Source organism: Pezoporus occidentalis, unplaced genomic scaffold, assembly GCF_034315485.1.
Source record: "Pezoporus occidentalis ecotype Australia unplaced genomic scaffold, CSIRO_AGI_Poc_V1 ctg196, whole genome shotgun sequence".
NCBI classification, from domain to species: domain Eukaryota; kingdom Metazoa; phylum Chordata; class Aves; order Psittaciformes; family Psittacidae; genus Pezoporus; species Pezoporus occidentalis.
This window is the reverse complement of record NW_026913811.1, coordinates 2,533,474-2,550,754: the sequence shown is the minus strand read 5'-3', so window position 1 is coordinate 2,550,754 and position 17,281 is coordinate 2,533,474. Positions and strand designations below refer to the sequence as shown.

The following is a 17,281-nucleotide window of genomic DNA, read 5'->3' as shown; positions in this document are numbered from 1 at the left end:
CACCAGAACCGCACACAGTACTCCAAGTGGGGTCTCACAAGGGAAGAGTAGAGGGGAAGAGTCACCTCCTTTGACCCTTTGAGGTCATGATCGTTTTGATGCAGCCCAGGATACCATCATCACCATGTCAAGTTTCATCAATTTCCTGTCACTAATAATTTTTTAAAACAAACAAACAAGCAAACAAACAAACAAAAATCAAAACACTCCCCCCCCACCCCCCCAAACAACCCACAGGAAAAAAAAAAAAAAAAAAAATCAAAATCCTCAATGTAAAAGGGGCAACACAAAGCAGTCTTACGAATCCAAAATTTCAGTTGCTCTTGTACAACACATGTGAACTCCTTCACCAAGTAGTTAAAGAAAGGGCGTCTCCTTAATTAGAATCATAGAATCAACTAGGTTGGAAAAGGCCTTTAGACCATCAAGTCCCACCATTACCCCAGGCCTGCAAAGCCCATCACTAGACCATGTCACTGAGGGCCTTGTCTGCACGGTTTTTGAATACTTCAGTGACAGTGATTCCACCACTTCCCCCGGAAGCCTGTTCCAATGCCTGATCAATTGTTTTTAGACTAAGCACATGGTATGAAAGATCCCAAGGCTTCACACTCCCCCTTGAAGAGAGGTCTTTGTTTCTCAGTCTGACAGTTTTAATTTTTAATTTTGTTTGTTTAGTGTGGGGGGTTTTTGCATTGTTTTTTGTTGTGGTGGTGGTGGTTTGGTTTGGTTTTTATCCCCCTCAAAGCATTCAATTGTTATTTATTTTCTCAAACCGTAGTGCGCAGCTCGCGTTTAGGCACGCAAGGGCCACCCCCACGAAGGCCCTCTGAAGCCGGCAGCAGCAGGCCCCTGCCCGGGCCTCTTCCAGGTCTTGCAGACGCTCCCGCAGAGATCGTTGAACCACCTTTACCTCCCTCCGTCTCCCACACTAGCGTCCGCACAGGGCAGTCTGCGCACGCGGCGCGGCGCTTCCGTGCCCGCCCGCCCATCGCTCTCTGCCACGAGGTGTCAGCAAAGGAACCTGCATCGTAAGGGCGCGAGCGGGAAATAAAAAAACCAAGAACCACCCCCAAAAGAAAAAAAAAATAAAAATTTCAAATGACTTCAAACCGGCACCTCCGTGCCTGAGGCGTTTTTCCTCCTTTCTGACTCTCCGCTAGATGACAGCGGTGAAACCAGGCTGACACGGCCAGTAATGAGCTTGTGGAGAAAACGGTTTTATCCCTACTGCTAGGCCCTCAGAGGGCAATGCAATTAAGAAACTTGCGTTATTGGCTGTTTTCCTGGAAATTACAGAGCCCTTTACTTTCAGGCTTCCCGCCTGCAGGCCTCAGTAATTTACAAAAATACAACTCTTCATTGTATGCGATGCATTTAAAGCAAATGTACTTAGGGTGGAAAAAGCAGTTAGGTATTGTTTCAATGTGAATAATTACTTCATAATGTCAGCTATTAGTTTTGTAAAATGTTCCCAAGTTCTTACTTTCATAAGCTGAATGGACCTGATTTTTCAGAGCAAACACCCCTCTATACTGGAACTGTGGCAAGCCAGGAGACTGAGTTCCAGTGAACATTTACAGCAATGTTGTTTTGTAACAAGGATACTAATTTTATGCCAATGCATTAAAATGCTGCTACAGTTCTGCTGTTGGCTTCTTGCCGGATTAAAGCAGTAAGCTGTTTTAGCCTGGGTGTTTGAACCGGTCCAAGCTAGGCTAGCGTCCAAGTGGTTATGGCACAAATGAGATTCAGACATGGACCAGGTGACGAAGGAAGGAATTAAAAACACTTATCTTACTGTCACGCTGTACTTGATGTTGAATCCATCCTGATCTGACTTAAAGCACTGCAAAGCTGCTGTAAGTAGGACGCATGCTAGAATTCAGATGTGACAATGCATAGCTTCTACCTTGGTCCTACTCCTGACCTACTCCAAAGCAGATTTTTGTGAAGACAGGTAGATCTGTTATAACCCCAACTTCCCAGCTTTTGTGCATCTGTGAGATTCTCTTGTGTCAGTGAAGGAGATCCACATCTCAACAGTGTTCATAGCTCCTTACCCTTATGTAGAGGGTATAAAGGGTTTGCAACACTCATTTTTTCAGAAACTAAATCAAATTTAAGTTCTCTGTTCACTCACTTTTTATTTTGTCATTTTTCTCACGTTTTCATTCTCCTAAATTATGCTGAATTTATGAACTTAATTGTCTGAGTGCTCTGAACATTTCCCTTTGTCCTTTCATTTACAAAGAAAGACCCTTTTTCACAGAACAGTTATGTAATTTTTACCCTTTTAAGGTGTATCCCAATCCCAGTTTATACTCTACTACTCCATCAATTTTGCTTGAGCTTTTGATATGTCAGATTAAAAAAATATTGACACTCTGTTTTTTGGATTGACAGAGATTCTATGTGTTCAAAAACCACGACACAGGCATGAAGAAACACTATCTCAGGTCTCAGGCAATTATTTTGATAGAAGCTCACTGGTCTATCTTTTGGGTTTTTTCTCTGAAAAAGTTTAAGAAAGCATTTATGCATTTAGGCTGACTTTTTACTAAGAAGTGCTGCATCATTGCAGCAATGCACTCTGTCTCTAAGTAATGTATAATTTGTTGCTTTAGAATTCTTTGGAACATCTTGAATGCTGCTTTATAATACTTTTCTCTATTCCAATAATAAGTTTTTTACTGTCAGGGTGGTGAGGTCCTGGAACAGGTTGTCCAAATAAGTTGTGAATGCTCCATCCATGGCAGTGTTCAAGGCCAGGTTGGACATGGTTTAGCCTGTGGTGTCCCTGCCCAGGGCAGTGGGGTTGGAACTAGATGATCTTAAGGTCCTTTCCAACCCTAACCATTCTATGATTCTGTGATAATAGCTGCAATATTAGCTATCATAAAAAGATGAACAGGATGGTAGGTGTTTATTAGAATGATTACTTAGCTGTTTGTCTGTACATACAGTAAATACCATACCATACATGCTGATGCAGATCACTAGTCCAAAGAATGCAGTAAGGAAAGTAGCATATTGATAGTTTTCTTTTTTAATTATACCCATGAGAAGCCATGCTGCTGTGCTCAGAGTATTTGTCTCTTTCCAGGATCAATTCCTTATGCTGCATAGGAACATTGTAAACTAGTGATCTCAAACAAATAGCAATTGTGATTAAAAAAAAAAAAAAAAAAGAAAAGAAGAAAGAATTCAAATATAACAAGGGGGGAGAATACCTTAATAAAAAATATTTATTGAAAACATTCCCATCAACGTTATTTGGCTGTACTAAGTAAGTAAAATGCTGAGTGTGATTGTGGCAATTAGGATGCAAACAGCTAGTATCATGAGCAGGATGATTCGGCAACATTTCGAATGCTTTTTTTCTCTCTCTTTCTTTTTTAACAAGGTATCATATCCAGGAGTATAAATATCCCCCATCCAGAATTGTAGATCGTTAGGATTTTCCTAAAAGAAAAACCAGAAAATTAACTCAGTTCCTGTCTTGCATATAAAGTCATTAGGACATAGCCAGAAGTATTTTGGCTATCATCAGATAATGATTAATGAATTTAAGGCATCACAACACAAATGCAAAAAACTTTCACTAACATAGGTTGTGCTATGAATGTACATTGCCAGATGCTGCAAATTTTCCACCGGCAAGAATAAAAACCACACTTTTCAACCAGGAACCAAATGTAGGACACCAGCCTTTGAAATGTGATTAAAAAAAAACCAAAGAAACCATGTAGTCTTCACAAGAAGAGACGTTGATCTATAAACACAGATCTGAGTCCCTTTCCAAAAAAAAGGGAACAGTAGAAAAAATGCTTACTATAGTAACCTTAAAAGGGATTTGTGCCTACCCACAGGCAGATAGGATCCTGCATAGTGTGGATAAGGCTTGGAAAATGCACCTTATTTGATAACAGAATGATGTTATGAACAGTTGTTGAAGTGACTATATAGTGTTTAAGTCTCTCATTTACAGCCCTTCCCTATATTAACAGAGAAGCTGAGTTGTGGGGTGTTGCAGTTTAAGATTTTCTCTGGTCACAGAGGTCAGGTTCTGCAGAACTGAAATTTCTGGAGTCTAGCCAGATATGTTGACATCTTTTCTTGATCAGACTCATGTTAGTGTCATGTTTGTAGCAGAAAATACATCCATATTTACTTCTGGAATCTCACAAAAAGAGCCAAGTGGGTTTCACAGTAGGTTCATGCACACCCCACATAGCAATTCACTTTGTTTAAACAGAGTGCAACAGTGAGTTACCTTTATTTGGCTGGCCAAGTTAGAGTGCAGTGAGTGTCTGTCATAGTCTTGCACAGTCCAGGAAGGGGTCTTTTTCTTCTCCTCCAATTCATCATCCACCTGGATATCGCTATACAAAGGGTTGCTTTTGATAGTGGATTTCAGGGTGATGGGGGTAATGTGTTTCCCGAGGGCTTTGTCTATCATTTCTTTACTGACCCTGTTTGAGTCTAAGCCCGGCAACTTAGTGACATTTCTTTTTTCTTTCTGTAAGGCACAATTTTGACCAGAAGTTGGCTTTCATCTTCATTTAATTACAACACAGTCCCCCTTCCAGAATTATCATTTGTAATACAACAGAATCAAAATTACACATGCAAGAATTTTTCTCATTCTGGCAAACATCTGCAGTGCAGTAAGGGAGCCTCACTGTTCACCCTGGGCAGATTTCTTCCTTCTGGGGAAAGCACATGGGTACAGTCTGAACATTAAGCTCTTTTCCAAATGCAAACTGACGTTATAATGCCTGCTGAAAGAAAGCCTCTGCTTTAGCAAAACAGTGCTATGGAGCACTGAGGTAGAAGATGTAGTTCTGTTGAAAGCCATGGGTATATGGTGCAGAAGGAGGGCTGTAAGGACAAAGCAGAATGAAGCACAGGGGTCATAGTGTGCAAGTGACTGCCTTGGCTGGATCTGCGCCTTTGACAGCAGGGGTGTGATTGCAGTTCTGTTCATGCCATTGAATGCTAGACCTGTGTCAGGATGTCAGAGGACCTTCATTCAACTGAGGAAGAATTCTTAATTTGGGCACTTTCAGAACTCAAAGGTAATTAAATATCTGAGCAGTCTCCCAGAGACAACAATTGTTAAATTGGACAATTTAGAACGGGAGGTTGTCAAGGGAGGAGGATGAACAACCCTAGTGGAATCACTTTTTTTTGAGAACTCGCAAGCTGCTGCTTAACACAGCACTAAGAGCCTCTTCAGAAGCCAGTAAGACATTAGTTACCCTATTTTTTGATCTGTCATTGCACAGAGGAATACAAGCAGACTTTCCAGTTCAAGCTGTTCAACATTTTGGTTCACCACAACCTTCTGTCCCTGAGACTTTAAATTAACCTGTCTCTGGTGTTCTGGTGGTGTCCCACATTCCAGAGAGACCTGCTTCTGGCAGAGCCCTTGCCTTGCACTAACACCTCTCCTGTGTTTCAGGACGGTTTCTACAGAGCCATCACAGTGTAAACTCAGTTTTCTTCATTAGCAAATCCTGCTTTCCCATTCTCAACTTTGTCCTTAGGAATTTTATATTTGAGAAAAGGAAAGCCTTTGCTTCACTTGGTGGCCCTGAACATCCCCAGCCCTCTCCCACCCTTAGAAATTGCTAATCACACATAAAGTGAGTGCACATAATGAAAAGCCAATTAAGAGGCTGGCACCTGAGAAACTTACTTCTATGAAAGGATGTCTTTCTGAGGATATTTCATTTACGTCAAGAACTCCAACTGTTAAGGTGCCATGGGCTGGATGGACTTCAGCAGACAAAGGGCTTGTTGCTGCTACAGGCACATTCTGCTTGTCCTTCCAGCCCTTGGGATCCCACCTCCTCCCACCCATGGGCTCTGAGAGCAGCTTGTATTTCACATCGCCCAGTGCAGGTCCCTAAGCTGATAGCAAACTGTTGTCTTCTTCTGCTTGAGTAATTTTTGCCCTCTTCATGGGCTGGTGAAGCCACTTTCTGTGGAAGCCAGCTGCTACATGTCATCACCTACTTTATGCCTCAGTGCCTGTGATCACACACAGATGTGTGAGTTGGTCTGGGTGAGGCAGGTGTAGAAGGAAGTGAGAGGACTGGTTTCCTTCAGAAAGGAAAGGTGAAGAACTTAAAACAACAGCCTTTGTCTAAGAAACATTAGGAGTAAGCATCATGCTGGCATTCTTGTTGCTAAGGACATGGAACTGTTGGAAGAAGTCCAGAGAAGGGCCACGAGGATGATCAGGGGACTGGAGTACCTCTCGTATGAAGATAGGCTGAGAAAGTTGGGGCTGTTCAGCGTGGAGAAGAGAAGGCTGCATGGAGATCTCATAGCAGCCTTCCAGTATCTGAAGGGGGCCTGTAAGGGTGCTGGGGAGGGACTCTTCATTAGAGACTGTAGTGATAGGACAAGGGGTAATGGGTTCGAACTTAAACAGGGGAAGTTTAGATTGGATATAAGGAGGAAATTCTTTTCTGTTAGGGTGGTGAGGCACTGGAATGGGTTGCCCAGGGAGATAGTGAATGCTCCATCCCTGGCAGTGTTCAAGACCAGGTTGGACAAGGCCTTGGGTGATATGATTTAGCGTAAGATGTCCCTGTCCATGGCAGGGGGGTTGGAACTAGATGACCTAAGGTCCTTTCCAACCCTTATGATTCTGTGAAATTGTGCACAAGTGACTAAGCATGTTTCCCATCAATAATTATCATTAGTAGGTGGGTGGATCCACAGTGCTCTCCCAGTCTGTCAGTTCATAATTTCCATAAGTCATTCCTTAGCCTTGACATATCCCCTGACAATATTACTCTTTGCATTGCAGTTACAGCTGGCACTGAAGCCCTCTGGGTTGTACTGGCCAGATTTCAGCTGAGCTGGTGTTTTTATGTCATTTCTTTCTGGCTGCATTTTATTTTATTTATTTTATTTTTTTCTTTTTTTAATTTTATTTTATTATTTAAAATTTGTCATTGACCTCAATGATGCTTCCCTCAGGCTTGCTAGATAGTTGAACTTGGAGAACATTTTGTTGAAGAACGTGAACTGTCTCACCAGGGGATGCTTGGTCTCCCTAGGCTAAAATGTTGTGAAAAGAACGCAGCTTGACAGTAATTTCTAAAGCTGTTTTAAATAAAATGCTCCAAATCTTGGAATAGATGGCGTGATGCAAAATTTGTTCATAAAGAGAGTGCTTTGTGGCAAATTTTTTCCCCCTTCTGCCTGTAGTACCTTCCTTTTCACAGACACAAAAATAGTAGAATATGGGGAGTGGGGAGGGGGACAATGGGGGGAAAAACAGGGTTTTAACATGAAAACTGGACTTGAATTTTGGGTAGGAGATAGTTTGCAGAAGTTTTAGAAAACAGACACTGAAGTGCCAAGCTAATAGGGAGAATACACTTGAGTGCAGGCAAATGGTTAGTTATGAAACTTCTGCATTTCACAGGACAGATGTCCTAGACACTAGTTAGGGAAAAGGAAGCACAGAAGCCTGAAGCACATACAAAAAAAAAACCCCAAAACAAAACAAAAACCAAACAAAAACCCCCAAAGGTTTAGGTCCAATGAATTGTACAGAGAAAGATGAGGAAAACTGCATGAAACATATGCACTTAAAGAAGCAGAGAAACAGAAGGTTAGATAATAAAAATGTACCTAGTAGTAGTTCTAAAAGAAATTGTACTTCTTTTAAGATTTAACACATCTCCCAACAATTGTTACATACTTCTATGTTTTGATTCTGATTCATGAAACAAATATTCAAAGAAAGAGGGAAGTATTGTAAACCTAGGTATCCATATGCATTACAGAATTTATATGGTATACACTGTGTCTAAGAAGGCAGGGTGAATAAGGTTGGAACACATCAAATCAGAGGCAATTTATGCTACTATTTGCTGAATGAAGAAGGGAAAAGCAAATACTCATAGCAGCAACTATGAGAAACTGTAGATGAAATGTGTTGATGAAATACTCATTTAACAAGACAAAAAATGCTCAACTCTGCAAACATAGTTGCGTTTAATGTACATACAGCTTCATGAACGTGAAAGCTGTTATGGTATGGAACTAGATGATCTTTAAGGTCCCTTTCAACCCAAACCATTCTATGATTCTATGAACTCATGTTTCACTGAGAACAGTTTGTCCCTCTTCAACAGACCCAGAGAGCCGGCATGTACAGAAAAAGGATTCTGTAAAAAGCCTGAAGATCTATAGACAGTCAATGTTAGTTCCAGTTCCATCCCTGGGTGAAGATGTGCTTACTCCACGTTTTTCTTGCTGATTATTTCATAATACACATAATGCATACAAGTACATTACAATATATATAAATTAAAAAAATTAAAATTATAAAATAATCTATATTGCTAGGAAACATTTTTATCTCATTTTTCTTGACTTTATCCTTTTGTTCCCTGTTGTTCAGTTGCTGTTGTTGCTAACACTGAAATAACCTGGTTGTCTAACTGTTCTCTCCTCAGTCTGTGATAGAGACATCAAGCTAATTACCCACCAAAATTAGGACATCTGCAGTTAAGGTTAGGCCTTGGTCTCAAGCCTATTTACCTGCAAGAAGAAATCAAAGAGACACCTAAACAATTAAGGGAATTTACTTCCTGGAAGTAAGATTTGTCTTCACTGCCTCCCAGGAAGAGTTAGATTCATGTGTCCCATGGCCAGCCATGGTCTTGAGCTGCTGCAGAGGGAGGTACTCAGTGAAAGTAACAAATGCTGGCCGTGGGCAGCTATGCCTTAACATTTTAATGAAGGGAGTCTTAAGGAAATTTAGGGCCATCAGATGCTGCAGGATTTGTTTTGTAACAATTTCATCAATACTAATGAAAGTGAATAGCAGACTGATTATTATATCTGCATGTAAATTGCTTAAGACTATAACCCTCTGTTGTGTAAAAGCCTTGTAATGCACCCTGGAGAGTTCTCCCAGCACTTGGAAGGGCATTTTTCTGATAGAGGCCTGTTTCTAAGACAGAAAAAAGGTCTGGCAGACAAAAGGCTGCCAAGTAGTAACCCAAGAATCACTGTAATAGTATACCCTGTATAGGTATTGCTAGGCATCTGGTCAATAAAAAAAAGGTCATTTATCAGGATAAATAATTATTAGCTCTTTAGAATTTCCTAAACAAATCCAATCTCATGTGAATAGCAGTCAGAAAGGCAAGGAATAGCTGAAGATACATAAGTGGATCTGAAAGGCAGCAGGGCATACACCTCACATCAGGGATTCCTGGGAATCCACAGTGAGTCCAGAGGAGCCCAGAAAGACGGTCAGAGGACTAAAGCACCTCTTCTATGAAGATAGGCTGAGAGAGTTGGGCTTTTTCAGCCTGTAGAAGAGAAGGGTCAGGCGAGACCTTAGAGCAGCCTGCCAGTGCCTAAAGGGGGTCTACAAGAAATCTGGAGAGTGACTATTTACAGAGGCATGTAGTGACAGGACAAGGGGGAATGGCTTTAAACTGACAGAGGGAAGATGTAGATTAGATATTCAGATATTCAGAAGAAATTCTTTACTGTGAGGGTGGTGAGACACTGGTACAGGTTGTCCAGAGAAGCTGTGGCTACCCCATCCCTGGCAGTGTTAATGGCCAGGTTGGGTGGGGTTTTGAGCAACTTGGTCTAATGTGATATGACCCTGCTCATGGCAGAGGGGTTGGAACTGGATGGTCTTTAAGGTCCCTTCGAAATCAAACCATTCTAGGATTCTGTGATTTTATGAATGCATAACTGAACTGAAGGGGATCAGAATTGCTTGCAAAGACCTAAGGCAGCATCAAAGCAACCTGTCAGGGAGCCACCTGACATGAATAGGAGGAAGATCACTAGATGGCTATAAACACTTAAGCTAAATTGACAAGGGTATTTAAAATAGGCATTCATATGGACTCTGTGCAGCACTGAGAGTACTTCTGTCCTCATACCGAGTTGTTTACCCAAAGAAAGCTGTTTTATCTGTCATTGGTAATGGAATTCTGCAGGGTTGTGAGTGCAATATACAAAATCTTCTGCATGGTGTCAGACAAAAGCTCCGGCCAGCCTTGTAGCTGGGTCTGATTGAGGCCAGTTGCAGATGTCTAGGCAAGAATAAGGGAAAGAGTGGAAGTATGTAATGCACCCATGAGCCAGGGGCTAAAAAAAGTGACTGTAACTGAGCACCTACTTTGTGCTCAGTTACCTCTTGTCCTAGTACAGTGAGGAACAAGGCAGGACACAGGTATTAGCTCAGACGAGAAACCAAGAGAGGTTAGGAGTAATTAATGTGATAACTGTAACACCTGCAGGCCACAGTTTGTTCACAGTTATGAATTCCAGAGTAAGAGCAGCATGACAAGGAACAGCATGGTGTTCAAAAACCAAATGCTTCCTGCCATCTTCCAGAAATAGGGGAAAAAAGGGTAAACATAAACAGGAAATAGAATTCTGAGAATTGCAGAAAATGACAAGGTAGACTACAGGGGAGTCATGCACCCTGGCTATCAGAAGTGGATGTAGGGGATTAATCATCTGGTTTATGCTGAGCGTCAAAACATATTGTGGGGCAGAGAGTCCAGTAGGACCAGACATTTTCAGGGCAATCAGAAAATGGTCATTAGCTAGCCATCTGCAGGAGAAACAGTCTGTGCTTTTTATGCTGCCTTTCACAAGGAAGGACTAAGATTCCTATACTGCTCTATTGTTTGTTTTATTCAAAGTAGACGATGAAAATATACATTAAGAAGGAAGCTGTTCAGTTTGCCTAATACCGAAGAGGAAAGTAAGTGGGAAAAGCAGCAACTTGTTGGTCAGCAATAAGAATTGTTGTTATGTCCAGTGGCTTTTCATAATGGAAATAAATTTAAAATCTTATAGGTGAAGAAAACATATAAGCACTTAAGTGCACATGCATTTAAGTGATCTCATAACAAAAGTCTGGAAGAGACCCCAAACACGCCACTGAGAAGTCACTTTACATGGGGAGTCCTGAGTAGCAATAGTTTCTTAAAAATAAAATCGATTTCTGAAGAGGGAATTTAGGCTGCTCTCAGCGTTTAATGACTATGGGAGTCTGTAGGTCACGCACATATGTTCTGAAATGAATTCTCCTCCCTTGTCCTTCCCTCCCCCCCCCCCCGTTTCCGTTTCTGAATTAACTAACCCTTAACCCCATTAGCTCTCTCATCTTAAAGCAAAACATATTATTCCTGTGCCATTAGTTCTTCACTGTGCATTGTGTTTATTCTAATGTCTGGAACTCATCAGTTCTTTTTCCTTTATTTGATTGTCAGCAAAAAGGAAAAAAGGAGGCAAGCACATAAGGGAGAGAGAATAAGGCACAATGAATTTTATCTGGACAGCTTAAATTCACCAGTGACTGCACTCAAAAGTATAGGTTGTGCCCTCGGTTTAACATTTATAAAACATACTGCATTGCAAACTGCATTTCTGGAGACATGGCGGGCACAGACATCTCTTTTGAAAAGGCCATCCCAGGGCTGGGAACAGAATTCCAGGAAAACCCTCTTGCTAGTGGTGAAAGGCAGAGCAAAAGCCGAAAAAGCGCAGGGCTCCCCACACATTTTTAATCCTCCTGCAGTTTTGCAGCCCTGGCTCGGTGACAGTGAGTCCTGTTTAACAATGGGGAGAAGGATCCCTACTGCGAAGGAGGCTCTGTGTGTGGCTGCCTCTCTCCTGCACAAAAGAGGGGCTTAGGTGGGGTGGGGAGCGAGGCCAGCATTGCACCATACCCCATTGTTTGGATCCCGCAGGCTCCTTCCCTTGGTTAGGGCGCTGTGCATAGGAGACAACGGGTGACCATGTGTCCCCCCCTCCCAGCTCTCCTTGGGGAATTGCCAGAAAAGATTATACAATACCAGCAGAGGCAGCTGGAGGCACTGGGGCAGGCAGAGGGGTTTCTGGGTTGGGGAAGGGGCTAGGGAAGGTAAGCGGGAGGGGCTGGGGTGCGGGGTGGATAATGGAAGCGGGTGTCAGGAGGCAGAGGGCTTTGCATGTGGATGAGGGCTGGAACAGACTCTGAGAGGGAGCAAAGGGATTTGGGGATGTGGAGAAATGTCTGAGGGGAGAAGTGCAAATGGAAGTAGCTGGGGTGGGCGGGGGGGGGGGTGGGGGGAGGAAGACCTTAAGGGTCTTTCTCTCTCTCCCCTCCCCCCCGCAGGTCTGTGTTTCTTAGTCTCCACTTCTCCTGGAGAAGTGGACCCCAACCATAAGGATACTGAGGATGCAGGCCCTTCTCCATCCTTCACCCCCCCCTTCCCCAACTGCTTATGTACTTCTCCATCTGTTGACAAGAACCAGACCTAGGAGCTTTTACTCATTCTAGGGGTGGGGAAAGGAGAGGGGCTCCCCGGGCAGCAGGAAAGGAGCACTGTGGAGCAGCAAGTGGGGCCCAGAGGGGTGTGAGCTGATGCAGCTGAACTGCTGCTGATCCAGACATGAACTTCTCCGCTGGCTGCAGGGCCTCCACTAGGCAGCGCACATTTACTTTTTTACCACGAAACAGCTGCTATGTCTGCATAATAACCTGGATTAATACAGTCAGTGTGTTTCACACTTTCAACAGCTGTCTGTCAGGACAGGAAGGTCAAAGTAGAATGGGAAAAACAAGGCAAAAAAAAGAGGAAGCTATGGTGAACTCTGTAGACATAGATACACTTGCAAGAATCTGTAATACTCTCTCTAATGTGCCTTTTCGTTGAGTTTGAAGGATATGACCTGAATTTCAGATTTAAGTTGGTTTGTTGTTGTTTTTTTTTTTTTCTTTCTTCAGAGAAAGTGTGCCATTTGCCCCTTTAGGACAATTAATCAGTATTTGACATTGGTAGACTTTCTGGGAAATGCTTTGAAAACATTACAATGAGCTGTAGAAAGCCTAACATACTGAAATAAAGCCAGCACACTGCCCTGAAGAGAATAACTCCTCTCTTGGAGCCTGATCCTCACTGAAGTCAATGGGAAAACTTGCTGATATATTAGTGATGCAGATTCAGAGATGCAGGAACCTGAATCCGCAGCTGAAGTCTCAAACTCATTTATCTCCTGATCCCAAGAAAAGAGGTAGAAAAATCAGGAAAAATGTTAGCTTTTTTTAGACCTTACCTGTAAATAGACCCTGTTGTGCCACTGCTGCACTCCAGGTAAAGCTGCTTCTGGGAATTTTGCCAGGCTGGCTTGTAGAAAGGCAGAGTTTTTTGCCAAAGACTTCACCTCCAGTTGCAGGAATTTATCGGGATGATTGTTGTTTGGCAAAACAGAGAAATCCATATTTCTGCCCTGTAGAGTAATAACGAAAACAGCCCCAGCTTCTGCTTCCTGGCTGTGCACACTCCTTCTATTATTAATGATGTGAAGAAGGATACGACAGTTTCCTGAAACTGTATCTGACCCCTGTTTGGTGTCAGGCTCACTTATATCATCTACCAAAGATAAAAGATTGTTTAGAAGCAGCAGAGCAGGCAGGACATGTTTCTGTAAGTGCCTAGGGTAAGTTTTCAAGTTCAAGGTCCATTTTTGATGGACACGTATGTGTTCATTAAAGCTAACAGAGTACCAGTGAGTAGATGCATGAGACACTTAAATGCATACCAGCAGTTCCTCAAGTGACCTGCCAAAAATGTCAAGCTTACAATACTTCAAAGTAAGCTTTTTCCCCAGAAAATTAGGAGCAGCTCCCAGTCCAAAGCAAGTCCTCCTGTTCTGTGCAGCGCTAAGAGGCTCCATTGTGCTGTCTGGGTTGGTACCGTTTACCATGACAGCTATGACAGGCATTTCCTTAGGTTCAGGGATTTCTTTCACAGTAAATTCTTCTTGACCCTGGGAAATATTAGATTGTTTCAAGCAATTGATTACAGAAGTTTTCAGGGAATTGATTTTGCTGACTTGAATGGTATAGTCTGAGACCCTGTACTTTTATTATTTTATGTTGAGATTTGATATTTTCATCATGATTTTGCAAGTCTGAAGGTCTTTTGGCTTTCATCTAATGAAATTCTCCTTCTCATCATGACCATTGCTTAAACCAGCAAAAACAGTGTCCCCATATTTATTTTAACCTTTTTTTCAAAACTTTCTGTTTTTTTTTAAGATACAATTTCATTTTTGATTACACTACCACAGAGAATAGGTTTTTGAAAGTTCATTGTTTAAAGCCCAGGAAAATCTATCTTGGATCCAATTAGTGCTGAGAATTAGGGCGACACAAAAATTTTAACTTTGTACTTAGAGAATCAGACCAACCTACTTTCCTTACAGAAGATTGCTGAAATTTAAAAAGAAAGTAAAACCAGGAAACTATTTTTTAAAATTTTGTTCATGTGAGATCCTAATGTACTAAATGAATACTTTCATATACATGTAAGTTAAAACCTTGTCTTAGAAAGCTCATGATTTTTCTCTGCATGTATTGGTTGGCAAATATTTTACAGCATATTTGTTAAGAATTATTAATCTGTTCACTTTCAAGCATATACTCAGAGTATTTGTGAACAGCCTCAAAAGAGGCAGTAGTGAACATGTTTCTAGGTAGGCTTGCATGCTTCTGGGGAACCTGCTGCCTCATTTGGTATTCTTTCTCCCCAGAGTAACGAAGCTCTGAATCGGTAAGGAACTACCACGAAGCTGCTGATTTAGACTTACCATAACATGTAGTCTTCAATTTTCCATGTGCAGAGCTTGGACACTAATAATTTGTGTTCTAAAATAGCTGAGTATATGCAACCAGCCGTGCCTTCTTTCTCACCATTTCCAGCATCTTTCTGAATACAGGATTCTTCTGTGCTACTGTAACATATGATGTTGGTGCGTCACATATGATGGTGTGCATATATGTGAATTTATTTACAACACTGCTTTGGTTCATTAGCCATGACATAGGAACATAAAAACCCACCTCACCAGGTCAGACCCCCCCAAGCACAGGATCTATAACTGTCTGAGAAAGGCAATAAGAGATGCTGTTTAGGGAGACTCTATACACCTGTCTACTTTCTGCTGTTCATTCTCTTTTTATTCCCCCAGAAGCCACACAATTTTTTGTGCTAGAGTGTCTCTTCCCAGGCCTTTTCATTGTCTATTTATGGACTTGTTGTCCATGAATTTGTCTAATTGCTTTTCAAATCTTCTGATACTACCTCCTGTGGATGCAAGCTTCAGAATTTTATGGCCATCTGTCTAAAGGACTTACTTTTATGTATTTTAAATTAATTTCCATACTAGTTTTATTGAAGATGCCCTCTGTTGTACTGCAGGATTTTAAGAATAAAAGCTCCACGTGTGGCTTATCCATCACCTTCAGGGGTTTTTAAACCTTAACTGTGCTCATGCTCTTTATCTCCAATATGAAGTATCAGATTTTTCAGTATCATCTCATAAGCCACCTGGTCTGTCCCCTTGCTCATTTATTTGCCCTTTTTTAACGTGTTACAGTGTAATTCCATTTCATTGTTCATGAGAACACAGCAATCATATATGAATGCAATGATCAAACCGAGGGTACACCACAGCTCAAAAAATGGGAAAAGTTACGCCCTCTCTTCTGACAACATCCATCAGGTTTTGGCTTTTTTTTCCTGCTATTCTCATAGAGCTAATAACTTCAGACTACAGTAACCAATGACACTGATTTTTCTCCACCTCTGTGACTGCTAGCTACAAGTTCAGTAACTTGTAGTAGTAGTTTAGGCTGTTTTTCATAGCAATACAATGTTACATTTACCCACATAAAAGTGTATTGGCTAACATCTTGCCTAGTCAGTCAGTGTTGTTTCTTACCAAATGAATCAACAGTTGGTTAACCAGAAGAGCTTAATGTCATGTGCAGAGGTGGAGATCTCAGTTTTTACTCTATCCCTCAAGCCACTGATGAAAATGTTGAAAACTAAACCCAGCATCATACCTTGGGGAACCATACTGCTGACTCCTCACCATCCTGGAGGGTGACCATTTTGCTTCCAATCCTTTAATCAGTTTTCAGGCCACAAAGATTGCTCCTGCATCTCTGTGTAAATGTAGTTTCTTGAATATCCTGTAATGTGGAACCTTGCTGAAGACTTCTGTGTCCACTAGATCCAGTTTGTTCAGGACACAACTGAAGCTATGCTAACTCTCTCCCACAGCCCATACTTATCCATGTGCTCAGGGACCTTTTTATCAGCTATTTTGGCACCAGAAAAAGAACTCAAGACTCCTCAGTCTGCAGTTTAAAGGATGCCAGTCCCCTGACAGAGTAGCTCTTTGAAAACAGCTTATGCACGATGCGAAGCAGTTCTGCCATTTCCTAATTGCATTCTTCCAGGAATCTCACGAGTGCCACCCTAGATGCCTGTTAGCATCATTCCTATGTCGTCTCATATTCTTCTAAATTTCCTTCAACTTAGTTCAGTTTCTCTGACATCTCTGCTACAAGGAAGGTGCAAGATGCAAGAACCTCTTCAATGTTTCAGCTGGAAAGGCCAACACTTTGTTGGGCTGGCTTCCTGCTTCTTATTTTTTCTTACTAATGGTTTGAGCATCTTTTCTACAGAGCTTTTCAAATTATTTCTGAGTGCTTTTAATTTTCTGTTTACAACTGACCTGCTAGGCTTAAGGGCTCCCATTGGTCTCCTTATTCAGGCAAGCTTTCTTTAATAAAAAAAAAAAAATAATAAAAAACTGAATGAAAAACCCCACCAAACAACCCAATCCTAAACCACACCCTGCAGAGCAAAGCAGAAAATTCCCTCTAGAATAAATGACAATGCAATTAAAACTTAGGTATAACTTTTCTTTAAGAAAGATATGAGAAGTGGTACTATTGTAACTTTGGTCACTGCTCTAGATCGCCAATGTGTATGTGGGAAGTAGTAATCCCATTGCACATGAGCCTAGCACAGACCATGGGCAAACATTTAATAAAAAAAGAAAAAAGAAATAAAGTCTAAGTGGGATTTAATTAGCAGAGAAGTCTATTTTAGCCCTTCTGAGCTGGAGTGAATTTCACCTTTACTTGTCAGCTGATCTTGACTGATTTGACATTTATGAGTTGAAATTTTTACATATACATCAGGCTGGAAGGAAAATGTATTAATGCAAAGGGATTGTTGCTGAAAAGAAAGATCAAATCCAGAAAGTGAGTAAACTCCAGTAGGAATGTCTATGAGTGCAGAAGGCTACTGCTGAACTGGAAAGGGCTGCCTGCTGTCTCCCCAGGCTGTGGCAGAACAGGCATGTGCAAGCACATCCTGCAGCATGCCACAGGCTGGGCATGTCCTCAGAATCAGAGAGCCAC

At 41.7% G+C, this 17,281-nt stretch overlaps 1 protein-coding gene across 1 annotated transcript; it reads right to left on the bottom strand.

The window, feature by feature from the left end:
- Positions 1-2,966: 2,966 nt before the first annotated feature.
- MINAR2 (membrane integral NOTCH2 associated receptor 2) lies at positions 2,967-13,281 on the bottom strand. Its single transcript, XM_062617411.1, has 3 exons — positions 13,117-13,281; positions 4,277-4,522; positions 2,967-3,465 (listed from the first exon to the last, which is right to left on the bottom strand). Exons 1-3 carry the CDS (start codon positions 13,279-13,281, stop codon positions 3,286-3,288), a joined length of 591 nt encoding a protein of 196 aa, XP_062473395.1. The 3' UTR covers positions 2,967-3,285.
- Between the last annotated feature and the right edge of the window lie 4,000 nt (positions 13,282-17,281).

Bases quoted from the DNA above. Each gene is read 5' to 3' on its own strand.
- MINAR2 (XM_062617411.1), bottom strand. From the start codon at position 13,281: ATGGATTTCTCTGTTTTGCCAAACAACAATCATCCCGATAAATTCCTG. The intron at 4,523-13,116 runs GTAAGGTCTAAA...TGTGCCTTACAG, and splicing joins ACAACAGGGTCTATTTACAG to AAAGAAAAAAGAAATGTCAC. The intron at 3,466-4,276 runs GTAACTCACTGT...TTTTTCTTTTAG, and splicing joins ACTTGGCCAGCCAAATAAAG to GAAAATCCTAACGATCTACA.